Raw genomic sequence first — 17420 nt, 5'->3', positions numbered from 1 at the left:
TGTCTGCTGTATGCACACTTGCTCCATTTTTGCTCCTCTTATTTTTCTATTTATTTAGTATTAGTATTTATTTGTCGCTCTTGTTTATTCATTGTATGTCTTGTTTTACTTTTTGTGTTGTTTTGTTTGATGTTTTGTAATATGTCTTGTCACCGTGGGATAGTGGGTAACCCAATTTCGATCTCTTTGTGTGTCTTGGCATGTGAAGGAATTGACAATAAAGCAGACTTTGACCCTGGGTGCTGTGGATGGGCACTTGGCTGGTGTGTTGAATTAACACCAGCGGATTAGCAATCACGAATAGCCATATTACCATCGGTAATGTGAAAAATGCAAACTATGCAACACTAAACTGAAATTTAAAAAAAACCTCTCAATGGCGCACAGGTTTGACAGAAGACTGGCCAGGGCAAAGAGTATGTAGTTCTCTCAGTTGAACCCACCGAGCTTGGACCAGCTCAACAAGGTCGCATTGGAAGACAGCTGTTATCACCACTGCCCCCAGACGCCTGCTTGTGGGCTGGTCCCAGGCTGGGTGCAGACGGTGCCCCGTCTAAGCAGGGGGAGCAGCGAGCCAAAAGTAAATTTGACTGTCCACTGACACTTTGTAAGTCATGTGTCAGCACATTCACTGAAAAGGGACATGCATGTCAAACCAGCAGGTTGTTGGTAGTATCGTAGTTGTTGATTGAGTCTCCTATTCCCAAAACTTTTATTAGCTTTGTTACTCTGTAACCCAGCTACATTACATACAGTACAGACGGTAAAAAAAAAAAAAAAAAAGAAATTGCATGCCAACACGCAATTAATACTAAAATAATGTGAGTGATTTCTATGCCTGTGTCAAATAACTGAACACACACCCAAAACATTGATAATTCGGTAACAGGTGAACAATGCCCAGAGAAAGCAAAACCCTGTCATTAAGGTTTTATATGATGGGCTGATACTAGCAAGAAAATCAAATACAAACTACATCTTAACAACAAAAATGAAACATTGATACATAACTTAGAAGGGACGTAACGGTTGAATTTAAATATTTTATTCCGTCATCGACCTGTCAGTGCCGTGAGTGTGGATGAGGTCTTACCTATGCAGTAACACAGCAAGATAGAGAGCAGTACAGACAGTCCAACGGCACTGAGTGCTGTGCACCTAAAAGGGGAACACATCATATTGGTGTGTGAGCTTTGTAAATGTTTGGTTTGGATTTTTACTTTGATTTTTCAAAGTAATGTTAGACAAGATTGTCTGCAATTTAGGAAGGAGTCAGTTTATATCCACTGAGAGGGAAAAAATGTTATTGCCTGGAAACAATTTACATATGACTATTGAAATGCATATACATGTGGATATGACCGCATAAACACAGAAGCTAAACACGTTCATGATTTTTTTGGGCACGTCAGTTGTAAGTTAGTCGCTAACCGGATGTAATGAAAATATACACATCGGCAGCGTCACAGTTCAGAGGTGCGGGGTTCAATTCTGGTGCTTGTCTTCCTGTGTGGAGTTTGCATGATCTCCCCGTGCCTATGTGGGTTTCCTCTGGGTGCTTCGGTTTCCTCTCACATTCAAAAAGCATGGGAGGCTGATTGCCTGGGTACTTCGGTTTCCTCACACATTCAAAAAATCCATAGGTGTGATTGTGAGTGTTAATGTTTTTTTTGTCTATGTGTGCCCTGCGATTGGCTGGCTCTCAGTGCAGGAGTACCACGCATATATATATATATATATATATATATATATATATATATATATATATATATATATATATATATATATATATATATATATATAAATTTCAACCCCAGATTTTTTTTCAAGAAAAAAAGGGTATACATTTGATGGGATTGTTGTATACCATACAACAATCCTATCAAATTTGAAACATTTATTGAGGTATGATAGTCCTTAGTGACAACCAGGAGGAACGTCCTGTTTCAGTTATCCATGGCGCACACGTCGGAACGGTATTGACACGCGAGTGCGCGTAATTTTATGCAAAAAAAACTCAAAGTGTCCTGTCTCCCTCCTCCAGTGGGCAAGGTAAAAAAATAGTCTATATTTTGTTAAATTAACAACAACATGGTCTGTTCAAATGGAATTAAATTAAATGCATTTTAAAAGTAAGATGATGTTTATTTTATTATAATATAATAATTAATAATTTAAATAGTAAGGGAAAAAAAAAAAGCAATGGCCCGCGATGCCATTGTCTGAATTTTTTTGGGCCCGCGTCCAAAAGTAATTGCCGACCCCTGCTTTATATCATGGGTAGGCAAATGAAGGCCCTTTGAGGGCCGATCCTGCATGTTTTCTATAGGTGTATTCAGATCAGAAAAGTCCTTTAGTCTGCTTGTTTGGTCTGGGCCAAAAGCAGACTTTTTTTTTTTTGGTGCAGTTCCCATTTATCATTTTTAAGAAAAGTGAACTTTGGGGCCAGTTATTTAACACTCAAGCAAATTAAGAGAGACATTTTTGTCTGTAAAGTTTGTAAGTGAAGTATATGTCCACGCTTGTGATGATGTGTGCTCCCATTGGGCAGGAATGACCATGGTGGCACACAGAGCACAGACCCGGACATGGAGGAAAACATGCGGTGGATTGTTAAGCCCAAAAATGCGCATCTAACCCGGAGTTGGTTCAGATCTACGCTGTTTGTATTCACACCTGAAGCAAACCGCACCAGAGTCCTTTTGGAAGCGAACTGAAACCACCCTAAAAAGTGAGTCTCGGCCCTGTTCTTTAATCCGCACCACCATTCGTTTGTGTGCATTCAGGCCTCCATAAAAGGTCCGGACCAGCGTTCGAATCAAACCTTGGTCCTTTTAAAATGGATCAACCAGTCAGGTCTGAATACACCCTATGTATTCCTGTTGCAACACACCTGATTCAAATGGTTAGATAATTAGCAAGGGCTGCAGAAGCTGGATAACAGTCCTGATTCATTTGAATCAGGTGTGTGCCACCAGGGTGACATAGAAAACATGCAGTGGATTGTTAAGCCCAAAAATGCACATCTATCCTGGAGTTGGTTCGGATCTACACTGTTTGTATCCACACCTGAAACGAACCGCACCAGAGTCAGTTTGGAAGCGAACTGAAACCACCCTAAAAAGTGGGTCTCGGCCCGGTTCTTTAATACGCACCAGGATTTGTTTGCGTGTATTCAGGCCTCCATAAAAGTTCCGGACCAGCGTTAGAATCAAACCTTGGTCCTTTTAAAATGGACCAACCAGTCAGGTCTGAATACACCCTATGTCTTCATGTTGCAACACACCTGATTCAAATGGTTAGATAATTAGCAAGGGCTGCAGAAGCTGGATAACAGTCCTGATCATTTGAATCAGGTGTGTGCCAACAGGGTGACATAGAAAACATGCAGTACACCCCCCTCGAGGACCGGAGTTGCCTACCCATGCTTGAGATGTGCAAACTTACCTCCATGAGCAATATTTGGAGGATTTTTTAAACTTGAAGGCAGAGCGGGACAAGGTGTTTCTTGGCAAAGGTCTAGTAGGAGGGGAGTACACTGAGCCTGTCGCCATCGTGTAGCCAGGTGTTGCTGTGGAGAAGAGGGGCGTGGTACCTGTACCTGTCTTAAAAAGAAAGTGCCTGGAGGATGAGAGAGAAAAAGAAACAAAAATGTTACATTCCACACCCGAGGAAAATTGATGGTTCCCTTCAATTAAAAACTCACAAAGGTGACTGGAATAACTTCAAATTGGTGCAAATTGGCAAGCCACAAAGCTTCTGGGGAAAGGTCCTTTGGATAAATCTTTTTGGCAAAAGACGCATCAACTCCAGAATTATGGATGCAAAAAAAAAACCACACTACATTGAATTTTTTTTTTATTGATTTTGATTATATTGTGGTCCTGCTTTTATGTATCCAAAACAGTGTCTTGAATCTGTGCAGGGTACAATGACATCTCAAGACTACTCAGGCATTTGCTGGGCTTCACAGTATAAGAAACTTTTGTCTCTGCCGCAAATCCTTGGTCCTCTGACAAGCTATTGAACCAAACAGAGCTAACTGACTCCCAAAAGACTATTTTTAAGTGTTGTTTCTGAAACATGCATGCTTGGAGAAGGCACCTTACAAAAAGTTGCTTTCAAGATAAATAAAATAAATACCTGAAAAGATTAGGGATCAGACTTACATTTCTGTCATTTTTTTATTAGTCCATTGGATCTCAAATCAAAAGCAAGGCCTGATTTATTTATTAATTTAAAACATGATTACTTTGCTCAGTATCAAGTTGTATCATCATTTCCCATTTTTCAAACAGGAGAGCACAAACACGTTTGCCATGTATATGATTTAAGTCAGTGTTTCCGAACCTTTTTTCATTCAAAGCACACCTTTTCATTGGAAAGAATCTTGAGGCACACCACCAACAAAAATCTGTTAAGTGTGACACCAGCTTCTATATTAAAATCAGTCATATTACAACAAAAGACATAAAGTCCTATTCCTATATATGTATGGAGAGTTGAATAATTGAATAAAAATAATTCCTAAATACCGTATTGGCCCGAATAAAAGATGGTGTTTTTTGCATTGAAATAAGACTGAAAAAGTGGGTGTCTTCTATTCGGGGTCTAGACATCATACCCATTTACTTGTGCGCAGCGGTAAGTTAAAGGTTGCTGGTATCGACTGAGTATGTTACTGTGATCGTGTGCGTCTTTGACAAAAAGTGAGTACCGTAATTTTCGGACTATAAGTCGCTCCGGAGTATAAGTCGCACCAGCCATAAAATGCACAATAAAGTGAAAACAAACAAACAAACATATATAAGTCGTACCGGAGTATAGGTCGCACTTTTGGGGCAAATTTATTTGTCAAAATCCAACACCAAAAACAGACATGAACCAGCAGCAACAGGCTAAACGATATCGTATGCTAATGTGACATATACACAAAGAAGGAGCTGAGAACGGGCTTGACGTAACATTCAGAGTTATTCAAGTAAGTATTACATAAATAACACGTTTATCAAACCATCTGTGTCACTCCAATTCATTAAATCCATCCATCGATCTTGCTTTATGTAAACAATGCCGTGTATGCGCCGCATATGCTGACGTCGGAACCGTTGTAACGGGCCTGACGTAACATTCAGAGTTATTCAAATAAGTATTACATAAATAACACGTTTATCAAACCATCTGTGTCATTCCAATTAATTAAAACCATCAATCGTCCTTTATGTAAACAATGCCGCGTATGCGCCGCGCCGCTGACATCGGACTCGCATTTCGAGTTGCATTTCTAATTATTCCACAGACCCATATAACGATATATAAAGTATATTTCAAATAACTATCAAATTAAAACAATATTATCAAACAATCTGTGTCACTCCAAATCATTAAATCCATGATTACTTTATGGATTTCCTCGTTCTTTATGTCAACAACGCCGCGCGTGCGCTGCAGAGATCTAGTATACAACTATATTGTAGCGTTAACAAAGTACCAGGAAAGACGTGGGTTTGGTAAACGGCTCTTGATTTAACATAACAAGAGTTCAACGAGCAAACAACTACTGAACCTCCAGCCACGGAGGTGGAAGAGAGCTCCATAAATACGACCGGAAAGTGCGTAAAAGCCATGTCCGAGCCTCATCCATCGTCCCTGGACAGCCACACGGCCGAGCGCCGACCCCCGACTTCCATCCACGGAGGTGGAAGAGAGCTCCATAGAATAGGAGCGTGCGTGCATAAAAGCCATGTCCGAGCCCCATCCACCGTCCCCTGACACCCACCCGGCCGAGCGCCGGCCCCCGACTTCCATCCACGGAGGTGAAAGAGAGCTCCCGTCGAGAAGGATTAGGCGTGCGTAAAAGCCATAATAGTTTTCAAACCTTATGTGTCACTCCAAATCATTAAATCCTTCAAACTCTTCGTCCTCCGTGTCACTTACAAACAAAGCCGCTAATGATGCCGGTAGTACGTGGGGCCCTTTGTCATCCCGTGATCGAATCCTTTGGCCTTTATGTAAACAACCGCTGCGCGGCACGTCACTTGCAGTTCAAATGACAGTAATCCCTTGCTAAATCACGGTTCGTATTTTGCGGTTTCACTACATCGCATATTTTTGAATTTTGAAAATTTGTGAAAAAAGTCACATATAAGTCGCTCCTGACTATAAGTCGCCCCGCCCCCCCAAACTAAGAAAAGAACTGTGACTTATAGTCAGAAAATTACGGTATATACATTTCATTGTTGTGACTACTGTCTACTGTTGTGCCATTTGTCTGATTGCAGTTTGTTTCGTGTGCGCGCCGTTTGATTGATTTATTTTATTGATGTATTTTGTTGTCTCGATGACTTATGTTTGGTGTGTTGCTGAGACGATTTCATTTATGGTTATCTAGTATAGTGGAACCGTTACGCGGAGTTAGTCATGTAATGTGTGCCGTCTACTAGTGTTGTGTGACGTCAGACGTTGAGCGTTGACTAACGTGCTGTATTTCTGTCTGTTACAGAACCACACACATACACATACACATACACACACACACACACACACATCCTTCACACGCTTTATACAATAATCACACACACAAGAACCACATTCACACACCCAAAGACTCACTCATGTACACTACACACACCTGCTCTTACACCATTATGACCAAACGTGTGCCTATACCCTTGTGCCAGTTTGCCTGTATGCCCCTGTGAGCCACAGTGCCTGTTACTTTTTTGCCAATAATTCAGTAAAGCAATCAAAACTGAATCATGTCTTCCCTCCTGTGTTCTGACCGACACCCGGGGGCAAAAAGAGCATAACCATCCAAGCCAACCCCGCCCTATACAGTCCTCAGGCTCCCCAACAATAGCAGTTTGCATTATTTTATTGCAATGTTTTTCCTTATTCAGATTTGTTTCAACTTGAGTCTTGAAAAGTATAACGTATTTTTCTGACTAAAAGTTGCCCCGGAGTACAAGTCTCAACAGCCATAAAATGCACAATAAAGAGGGAAAAAAAAGCATATATAAGTCGTACCGGAGTTTAAGTCGCAGTTAGGGGGAAATTTATTCGACAAAATCCAACACCAAGAACAGACATGAACGAGCAACAACAGGCTAAACGATACGGTATGCCAACGTGACATAAACACAAACAAAGAGCTGAGAACCGGCCTGACGTAACATTGACAGTTATCCAAATAACTATAACACAAATAACACCTTTATCAAACCATCTGTGTCACAAATCATTAAATCCATCAATCGTCCTATAGGTCAACAATGTCGGGTGTGCGCCGCCCCGTTGACGGTGGTTGCAGTTCAAATTTTTCCACAGGCCCATATAATGATATATAAATTATATACCATATAACTATTATATAAGCAGCAATATTATCAAACCATCTGTCTCTTTCCAAATCATTAATGTTGGAATAATTTCGGGGGAAGCCTTGGCCTGCCAGACCAGGAGGCCTTATCTTTTACGAGTTTACGACTCTCCTTTAAACTAAATGCTTTGTATTTAGTTTAAGGAATGTCTTTTGATCTCCGTCAGCCTTATGGTTCCTTCCTGTCCTTATGTTACTTTTGTGTTTGTTCTGTAAGAAGTCTTCACTGACAATCAGCAGAGCTTCTTTGCATAGGCGAAATGTTCTTTGTTTAGTTTAAAGGGACTTCATTCGTTTTAGTTAACTGTAGCCTTGATTCATAGATTGTAGTTGATCGGAACTGTTTTTCTTTGTTAAATGTTATATACAGATTGAAGTAGTCACATTAAAGTTATCCCATATTTACTCAATGTTCGTTTGAGGAACTGTATACCAGTTACCTTACATTTACTTAATATGTGTTGAAATGTTTAAGTAGGGCTAGATATTATTATTATTATGTGTTGTGTTAGTTTGCTAAGAAGATAAACTTAGCAAGGGTTTAGTTGCATTGTTCCACAAGTAAGCGGCATTCAACGTGCTTCAAGTTATCTGATCTCAGTCGAGGAGGAGTCGGCCACCCATGGGAGGGAAGAGAGCAGACTCTACAGTCCCAATGCGGGGGTCGAGGGCTGACAAGTGCTAGGTCACACTACACTAGATTCCTTAGCTAATCAGCGTTGCTACAGCCACGATCTCCCCTCCCTTTAGTGTAGCAACGCCTCTGTAACCAGGGCAACCAAGACATTAAAAAGAGGAGCACGTGGAGGAGGAATTCAGAACTGGTGGAGATTGTAACTGAGCTTCCTTTCTCTATCGTTCTCCTCGCGAGTAAACTCATCCTGGTTGTCTTCTCCTCTTCGTTCCAGCATGTGATTTAATCTCTGATCATATTTAGACCCAACAATTAAATCCATGGATCGTCCTTTACGTCAACAATGCTGGGTGTGCGCGGCGCTGGTGACGTCGGTTGCAGTTCAAATCATTCCACAGGCCCATATAACGATATATAAATTATATATCAAATAACTATTATACAAGCAACAATATTATCAAACCCATTGATCGTCTTTTATGTAAATAATGCCGGGTGTGCACCGCGCCGCTGAGTTCATTGCAGTTCAAATTATTCCACAGGCCCATCCATCCATTATCCGAGCAGCTTTGTCCCCACGGGGGTCGCGGGCTTGCTGGAGCCTATCCCAGCCGTCATCGGGCAGCAGGCGGCGGACACCCTGAACTGGTTGCCAGCCAATTGCAGGGCACACAGAGACGAACAACCATCCGCACTCGCACTCATACCTAGGGTCAATTTGGAGTGCTCAATCGGCCTACCAAGCACGTTTTTGGGATGTGGGAGGAAATTGGAGTGCCCGGAGAAAACCCATGCGGGCTCGGGGAGAACATGCAAACTCCACACAGGGAGGTGGAATCGAACCATCACGCTCCTAACTGTGAGGCGGACGTGCTACCCAATGCGCCATCGAGCCGCCTTATTCCACAGGCCCATATAATGATATATAAATTATATATAAAATAATTATTATACAGGGCGGCTTGGTGACAGCAGCTGAGTAACTATAACAATTGAGGTGTCTCGACTTGACTGTGTATTTTATGTTGGTGAAAAATGAACAATCCAGGTTCTCCAGTTTAACTGCATGTTCTGATTTCCATCGGACCACAAATGCAACACAGCCGTCATTGTGTCACTGTTAGCAAAAGCACACAGCAACGCACACATAAACTGAATATGTGCCGATGCATTACAATCAGACTGACATAACATGAAATCTCAAGATTCTCCAATTTGCCACGCATGCACGATTAGCAGGTGGCTGACCAGGCCTTGCGCTAACTGACCAGTGGTTTGGCAATCCTGCTTAAAATGCGCTTCGTAATTAATATTGGACAATTTCCCACAGCACAGCTGAACATCTCTCACTGCCGGGGCACAGTGGTTGGGAAACACTGCTTTAAGTGAATGTATCCCATTACACAAAGTATAATACAACTGTATTCCATGTAAAACAATAAACTAACTTGGAAAAATATTATTATATGCCTCAAAGCGTTATGATATATTTGTTTACAGTGATCCCTCATTTATTGCTGATAATTGGTTCCCCGCGATATGTGAGAATCTACGAAGTGGAGTCAATATTTTTACGATTTCCGCAGAAGAGTTTTATAATTGTATTATAATTGGTATTGTGTGTACTCCAATAACACACAATAATGTTATTATGCTTATTGTTTGTACATACATTATAAGAACGTAATTGTTTTTTTCAAACAGTGGAGTGTAAAATTACCTTTTAAAATTATTCACATACCCGCGTACGTTGCCTTAGATTTAATTGACGTGGCCATCAATTTGTATCAATGCAGAATTATTTTTTCTCCAGTTTAGTTTACCTACAGTCATGAAAATGACTGCAAAAAGCATGAACAGTAATTATCAAGGACACAGCATCTAATTAATGTCAGAGCTTCAGTTAATGAATGTCTGCAATTACAATTCCGACTTCTCTCTAACAAGGCAGTGTGATTAACAATTATTGTCGATTGTAACAAGGGCCATGTAATTAATACCTGAATAAAACTGTATAACGGTAAGAAAGTTCAGAGATCACGGTGAATGGTCGAAAACAGAATGAAGAGAACACATAACAGAGGCCATACATCGAACAATACACTGAGTGTTTTAATTATATTGTGTGTGTTGTAGAAGTTTAATTCGGGGCACAGACTCCAGGACTGATGTCATGACTTATGAGCTTTCAGCTTGCACCCAAATTCATGTTTATATGCTGATACGCCTTGGTTTTCACTTGCACCAGTAGTTTGCTTTGTCTTATCTTACACCTGATAGCACACATGACAAAAAATGAATGTTAGATTTGCACCAAGAACACTGTAGCAGAACAATGGCAGTTGGGAAGAGACTCTTTCATTAACTCAAATCACAACTCAGAACTTGCATTTGGACATGTCTTGTATGTCCCCTTACAATTACCTCATTTAAAAATTAACATTTACTACAGGCACACAGAGATGCAGTCTGCTTGGCTACATTGTGGTGAGTGACGCATTTCACCATTTGTGCGTGCTTTGCGAATCATACACTATTTGTTTGCTCTGTTTTTACCGGTTAGCGCAACGTAAAAAACATGCAATCCTTCATTGAATTTGACCCAGTGTTATCTATGGTGACAATCTAGCAAATGCATATGATGCCTTTTTATCTCTGAATTGGTGAAAGGATGACAAACGGTCTTGGAGTTGCAGTGAATGAAGTCCAACGTCTTTAAATTGACATTTTTCCGTGTTATGTAACACATCAAGCTGCCTGTGTCGAACAGAATTAAAAGACACAGGGCTCAATTGTGCAGCATCTGATGGTATGACCACAACCTTTACATGCTTCTTGCCTTTCAAGTGAAGTCAAATTTAGTTATGTAGCCCTCAATCCCATGTTGTAATTATATTGGATAAAAATCCTTCATGCTCCTCATTAGAGCACAAGAAGAATAAGCTTCATTCTTCACTTGTTGGTTCTTTTATCACAAACAAGGTATTTTAGGTTGCATTACCTGACATGTCTCGGCATGAACTTCCGCCTTCATCAGAGTGTCAGGTAATGCAACCTAAAATACCTTCTTCATCCTTCATCTTCTTCCGCTTATCCGGGGTCGGGTCGCGGGGGCAGCAGCTTTAGGAGGGACTCCCAGAGCTCCCTCTCCCCAGCCACTTCCTCCAGCTCATCCCGGGGGATCCAAGGCGTTCCCAGGCCAGCCGAGAGACGTAGTCTCTCCAGCGCGTCCTGGGTCCTCCCCGGGGTCTCCTAACAGTGGGACATGCCCGGAACACCTCCCCGGGGAGGCGTCCAGGAGGCATCCTGATGAGATGCCCGAGCCACCTCATCTGGCTCCTCTCAACGTGGAAGAGCAGCGGCTCTACTCAGAGTCTCTCCCGGATAACCGAGGTTCTCACCCTATCTCTAAGGGAGAGCCCGGACATCCTGCGGAGGAAACTCATTTCAGCCGCTTGTATCCTGGATTTCGTTCTTTCGGTCACAACCTATAGCTCGTGACCATAGGTGAGGGTAGGAGCGTAGATCGACCGGTAAATCGAGAGCTTTGCCATTTGGCTCAGCTCTCTCTTCACCACGACGGACCGGTACAGAGTCCGCATTACTGCCGACGTTGCACCGATCCGCCTGTCGATCTCACGCTCCATCCTGCCCTCACTCGTGAACAAGACCCCAAGATACTTGAACTCCTCCACTTGGGGCAGGATCTCATCCCCGATCCGGAGAGGGCATTCCACCCTTTTCCGACCGAGGACCATGGAGTCGGATTTGGAGGTGCTGACCCTCATCCCGACCGCTTCACACTTGGCTGCGAACCGCTCCAGTGAGAGCTGGAGATCACGGACTGAAGAAGCCAACAGCATCACGTCATCTGCAAAAAGCAGTGACGCGATGCTGAGGTCCCTAAACCGGACCCCCTCAACGCCTCGGCTGCGCCTAGAAATTCTGTCCATAAAAATTATGAACAGAATCGGTGACAAAGGGCAGCCTTGGCGGAGTCCAACCCTCACTGGGAACGAATCCGACTTACTGCCGGAAATGCGGACCAAACTCTGGCATCGGTGATACAGGGACCGAACCGCCCTTATCAGTTGGCTCGGAACCCCGTACTCCCGAAGCACCCTCCAGAGAACCTCCCGAGGGACACGGTCGAACGCCTTCTCCAAGTCCACAAAGCACATGTGGACTGGTTGGGCAAACTCCCATGCACCCTCGAGGATCCTGCCGAGGGTGTAGAGCTGGTCCACTGTTCCACGGCCAGGACGAAAGCCACACTGCTCCTCCTGAATCCGAGGTTCGACCTCCCGACGGATCCTCCTCTCCAGCACTCCTGAATAGACCTTACCAGGGAGGTTGAGGAGTGTGATTCCCCTGTAATTGGAGCACACCCTCCGGTCCCCCTTCTTAAAGAGGGGAACCACCACCCCAGTCTGCCAATCCAGAGGCACCGTCCCCGAAGTCCACGCAATGCTGTAGAGGCGTGTCAGCCAAGACAGCCCCACAACATTCAGAGCCTTTAAGAACTCCGGGCGGATGTCATCCACCCCCGGGGCCTTGCCACCAAGGAGTTTTTTAACTACCTCAGTGACTTCGACCTCCGGGATTGGAGAGTCCGCCTCAGAGTCCCCAGGCCCTGCTTCCACAAAGGAAGGCGTGTTGGTGGAATTGAGGAGGTCTTCGAAGTATTCCCCCCACCGACTCACGACATCCCGAGTCGAGGTCAGCAGCACACCATCTTCACTGTAAACAGTGTTGACCGTGCACTGCTTCCCCCTCCTGAGACGCCGGATGGTGGACCAGAATTTCCTCGAAGCCGTCCGGAAGTCATTCTCCATGGCCTCGCCAAACTCCTCCCACACCCGAGTTTTTGCCTCAGCAACCGCCGAAGCCGCGTTCCGCTTGGCCATCCGGTACCTGTCAGCTGCCTCCGGAGTCCCGCAGGCCAAAAAGGCCCTATAGGACTCCTTCAGCTTGACGGCATCCCTTACCGCCGGTGTCCACCAGCGGGTTCGTAACAACCTTACGGCCACAGCTCCGGTCGGCTGCCTCAACAATGGAGGCGCGGAACAAGGTCCACTCGGACTCAATGTCCCCCGCCTCCCCCGGGACGTGGGAAAAGCTCTGCCGGAGGTGGGAGTTGAAGCTCTTCCTGACAGGGGATTCTGCCAGACGTTCCCAGCAGACCCTCACAGAGCGTTTGGGTCTGCCCGGTCGGACCGGCATCTTCCCCCACCATCGGAGCCAACCCACCACCAGGTGGTGATCAGTTGACAGCTCCGCCCCTCTCTTTACCCAAGTGTCCAAAACATGCGGCCGCAAATCCGATGACACGACTACAAGGTCGATCAACTAACTGCGGCCTAGGGTGTCCTGGTGCCAAGTGCACACATGGACACGCTTATGCTTGAACATGGTGTTCATTATAGAAAATCCGTGTCGAGCACAGAAGTCCAATAATAGAACACCGCTCGGGTTCAGATCGGGGGGGCCGTTCCTTCCAATCACGCCCTTCCAGGTCTCACTGTCATTGCCCACGTGAGCATTGAAGTCACCCAGTAGAACGATGGAGTCCCCAGAAGGAGCGCTCTCCAGCACTTCCTCCAGGGACTCTAAGAAGGGTGGGTACTCTGAGCTGCCGTTCGGTGCATAGACACAAACAACAGTCAGGAACCGTCCCCCCACCCGAAGGCGGAGGGAGGCTACCCTCTCGCTCACCGGGGTGAACCCCAATGTGCAGTATACCAAAACCTGCTCGACGCCTCTCACCGTGGGCAACTCCAGAGTGGAAGAGAGTCCAGCCCCTCTCGAAAGGGCTTGTACCAGAGCCCAAACTATGTGTGGAGGCAAGTCCGACTATGTCTAGTCGGAACCTTTCTGCCTCACACACCAGCTCGGGCTCCTTTCCAGCCAGATAGGTGACATTCCATGTCCCTAGAGCCAGCCTCTGCAGCCGGGGATCGGACCACCAAGGTCCCCGCCTTTGGCCGCCGCCCAGCTCACAATGCACCCGACCCCTTTGGCCCCTCCTATAGGTGGTGAGCCCATCGGAAGGGGGACCCACGTCTTCTTTTCGGGCTATGCCCGACCGGACCCCATGAGTGAAGGCCCGGCCACCAGGCGCTCGCCTTCGAGCCCCACCTCCAGGCCTGGCTCCAGAGAGGGGCCCCGGTGACCCGCGTCCGGGCGAGGGAAAACGAAATCCATATACCTTTTTCATCATTAGATCACTTCTGAGCCATGCTTTGTCTGGCCCCTCACCTAGGACCCTTTTGCCATGGGTGACCCTACCAGGGGCATGAAGCCCCAGACAACATGGCTCCTAGGATCATAAGGGCACGCAAACCCCTCCACCACGATAAGGTGACGACTCACGGAGGGGCCTAAAAAAAAAAGAATAATAAAATACCTAAAATACCTTGTTTGTGATAAAAGAACCAAAAAGTGATTGACAAAGGAAATAAAATGAACTTAGTACTCCACCTGTCAGGATGGGTTTGGAGTCAGTTAAGTTAAAGTTAACTAGCGCTAGGCTAGACTTCCAGCATGCACATAGCTCCTTGTGTAGACTAGAGCGTCACAGTTTGAATAGTGCTACAGTACACATGAAAACACTTTCTACTGAGGTGGCAGACAAATCCAAACGCTCCACCCCGACCGGTATAGCTGATGATATGGTGAGTGTTTCAGATAATATTACGTGTGTACCAAATATTTACTATCAAATTCCTACGGTCGTATCGTCCCACCGCGCGAATAAACAATTGAGAGGTGATGTCAGGCCTAGAGAACACAACCTTACTTTCATTTCGTTCAAAACTCCTCTGATAAATATAAACCCTGACCAACCGATTACACTTAAACTTGGTTTTATGAATATTAGATCGCTTCATACAAAAGCGGTTCTCGTTAATGACCTCATCACGGAACATAATCTAAATATATTTGGTCTTTGCGAGACCTGGTTAAAACCTAATGAACTGCTACCGCTTAATGAGGCCTCGCCTCCAAATTTTGTGAGCTCGCATGTGGCGCGTCCTCGAAAAAAGGGTGGGGGTGTTGCCCTCATCTCAAATTCCGATCTTAGATTTCGATTAACATATTTAAAACATTTGAAGTTCTCACTGTCCGATCCACCGCTTTACCGTCATTTTATCTTGCTGTTATTTACCGTCCACCTGGGGCTTACGCTAGCTTCCTGGATGAATTTTCAGAATTCGTGGCTGATCTAGTGACAAACGCGGATAATATAATAATCATGGGCGATTTTAACGTCCACATGAATTTACCGTCAGAGCCACTTACTTCAGCGTTTCAGACTCTAATTGATACGTTTGGTTTTACGCAAGCCGTACAGGTAGCAACGCATAAGAATGGTAATACCTTAGATTTGGTATTATCCCGAGGACTGGCAACCTCTAATATAACAGTACTGCCTTACACTACTGTTTTGTCTGATCACTACTTAATAAAATTTGAAATTTTAGTTCTTAGTCAAAGACAAGAGAGCAATCAGAATTATAGCAGCCGTAATATTAACTCCATGACTGCGACTGCGCTATCTGGGCTACTGCCACCAGCAACTGCCGTATTGCCCTCATTTACCGGCTCTATTGATAATCTTACAAATGAATTCAATGCTACATTGTTAAATGCCATGGATTCTGTGGCACCGCTACGTCTAAAAACTCGCCGCAGAGTGCCTACTCCGTGGTTCACAGATGAAACACGTTCGCTTAAACAATTAAGTAGAAAGCATGAGCGCAAATGGCGTTTAACCAAACTTGAGGTTTTCCATCAGGCATGGCGCGACAGCCTCCTGAAATATAAAGATGCGCTTATCTTAGCAAAAACTCGTTATTTTTCGCAGGTCATTAATCTCAATAAGAACAATCCTAAATACCTATTTGATACGGTGGCAAAGCTAACACTACGCCAGCCAACCCCCGGTAGCTCCTTTCACTCGGCTGACGAGTTCATAAAATATTTTGCTCGAAAGATTGAATCCATTAGGGATGAGATCAAGATGACCATTCCGATCACTCAGTCGGGACCGCCGATTACCGGCGCCGACGATCATGCAATAACCCTTTCAAATTTTAAAAGCGTGTCCCTCGAAAGGCTTACACAATTAGTTAGTGCGGCTAAACAAACAACATGTTTACTTGACCCGCTTCCAACCAAACTATTTAAAGAATTATTTCAAATCTTAGGACCGTCTGTTTTAAATATAATTAATCTGTCTATCTCCTCTGGGATAGTGCCAACAGCCTTTAAAACCGCTATTATTAAACCGCTACTTAAGCGACCAAATCTTGACCCGGACTGTCTCAGTAACTATAGGCCAGTTTCAAATCTCCCATTCATAGCAAAACTGCTTGAAAAAGTAGTAGCGCAGCAGCTTATTGATTACATGGTCGCTAATAATCGATATGAATCTTTTCAGTCTGGGTTTAGAGCTAATCATTCCACTGAGACAGCACTTGCTAAAGTGACTAGTGATCTCCTCTTAGCTATGGATTCAAATACTTCATCGGTATTGTTACTACTCGATCTTAGTGCTGCCTTCGACACCGTTTTATTAGAGCGTCTTAAAGGTTGTGTTGGTATTTCGGGGTCAGCACTAGGCTGGTTTCATTCGTATCTATCAGACAGGACGCACCGAGTGGTCCATGGCAATGCGTCCTCTGAGCTCTATAAAGTTACGTGTGGTGTCCCACAGGGATCGGTACTAGGACCAATTCTATTTAATATTTATATGACTCCGCTTGGGAACATAATACGTAAATATAATATTAGTTTTCAATGTTACGCGGATGACACCCAATTATATATGCCATTATCAATGACAGATCCGCGGGACTGTTGTAATCTTGAGGCATGCCTTGCGGAGATCAAGCAATGGATGTCTCTCAACTTCCTTCGTCTGAACCCAGATAAAACTGAGATGTTGATAATTGGTCCAGCTCGTTATCAACATTTATTTAAGGAAACCGCTATAACTCTAGATAACCGTACTATCACTCAGAGTGATACTGTAACTAATCTCGGGGTAATATTTGACCAAACGCTCTCCTTTCAAAAGCACATTAAGAATATAACCAGAATAGCATTTTTTCACCTTCGTAATATTGCTAAGATTCGCCCAATCCTCTTGATCGGTGATGCCGAAATTATTATACATGCATTTATCACGTCGCGCCTGGACTACTGTAAAGCATTATTCTCTGGTCTTCCCAAGTCCAGCATCAAAAGTCTACAGTTAGTACAAAATGCTGCTGCAAGGCTGCTCTCACGGACAAGAAAATTTGATCACATTACCCCAATATTAGCCAATTTACACTGGCACCCGGTCCATTTAAGATGTGACTTCAAGGTTCTTCTATTAACCTATAAATCATTGCATGGCTT

The 17420-nt window shown here is 44.2% G+C and overlaps 1 protein-coding gene across 5 annotated transcripts in view; it reads right to left on the bottom strand.

Moving 5' to 3' along the window:
- tenm3 (teneurin transmembrane protein 3) overlaps positions 1–17420 on the bottom strand; it is a 329857-nt gene that overhangs the window by 159229 nt on the left and 153208 nt on the right. For 4 of the 5 annotated variants that reach the window (XM_085911853.1, XM_085911849.1, XM_085911850.1 and 1 more), the window contains 2 exons: positions 3448–3621; positions 1094–1158 (listed from right to left, as the gene is read on the bottom strand). In XM_085911853.1, coding sequence (XP_085767979.1) covers positions 1094–1158; positions 3448–3621 — 239 coding nt within the window. Of the gene's footprint in view, positions 1–1093; positions 1159–3155; positions 3221–3447; positions 3622–17420 lie in introns of those variants that run through there. The other variant, XM_085911852.1, reaches the window with a different exon arrangement.

The sequence above is a fragment of the Syngnathus leptorhynchus genome, chromosome 5 (assembly GCF_054491065.1).
Source record: "Syngnathus leptorhynchus isolate UIUO chromosome 5, UIUO_Slep, whole genome shotgun sequence".
Lineage (NCBI taxonomy): Eukaryota > Metazoa > Chordata > Actinopteri > Syngnathiformes > Syngnathidae > Syngnathus > Syngnathus leptorhynchus.
The sequence above is the reverse complement of the archived record's forward strand: the minus strand, read 5'-3'. Positions and strand labels throughout refer to the sequence as shown.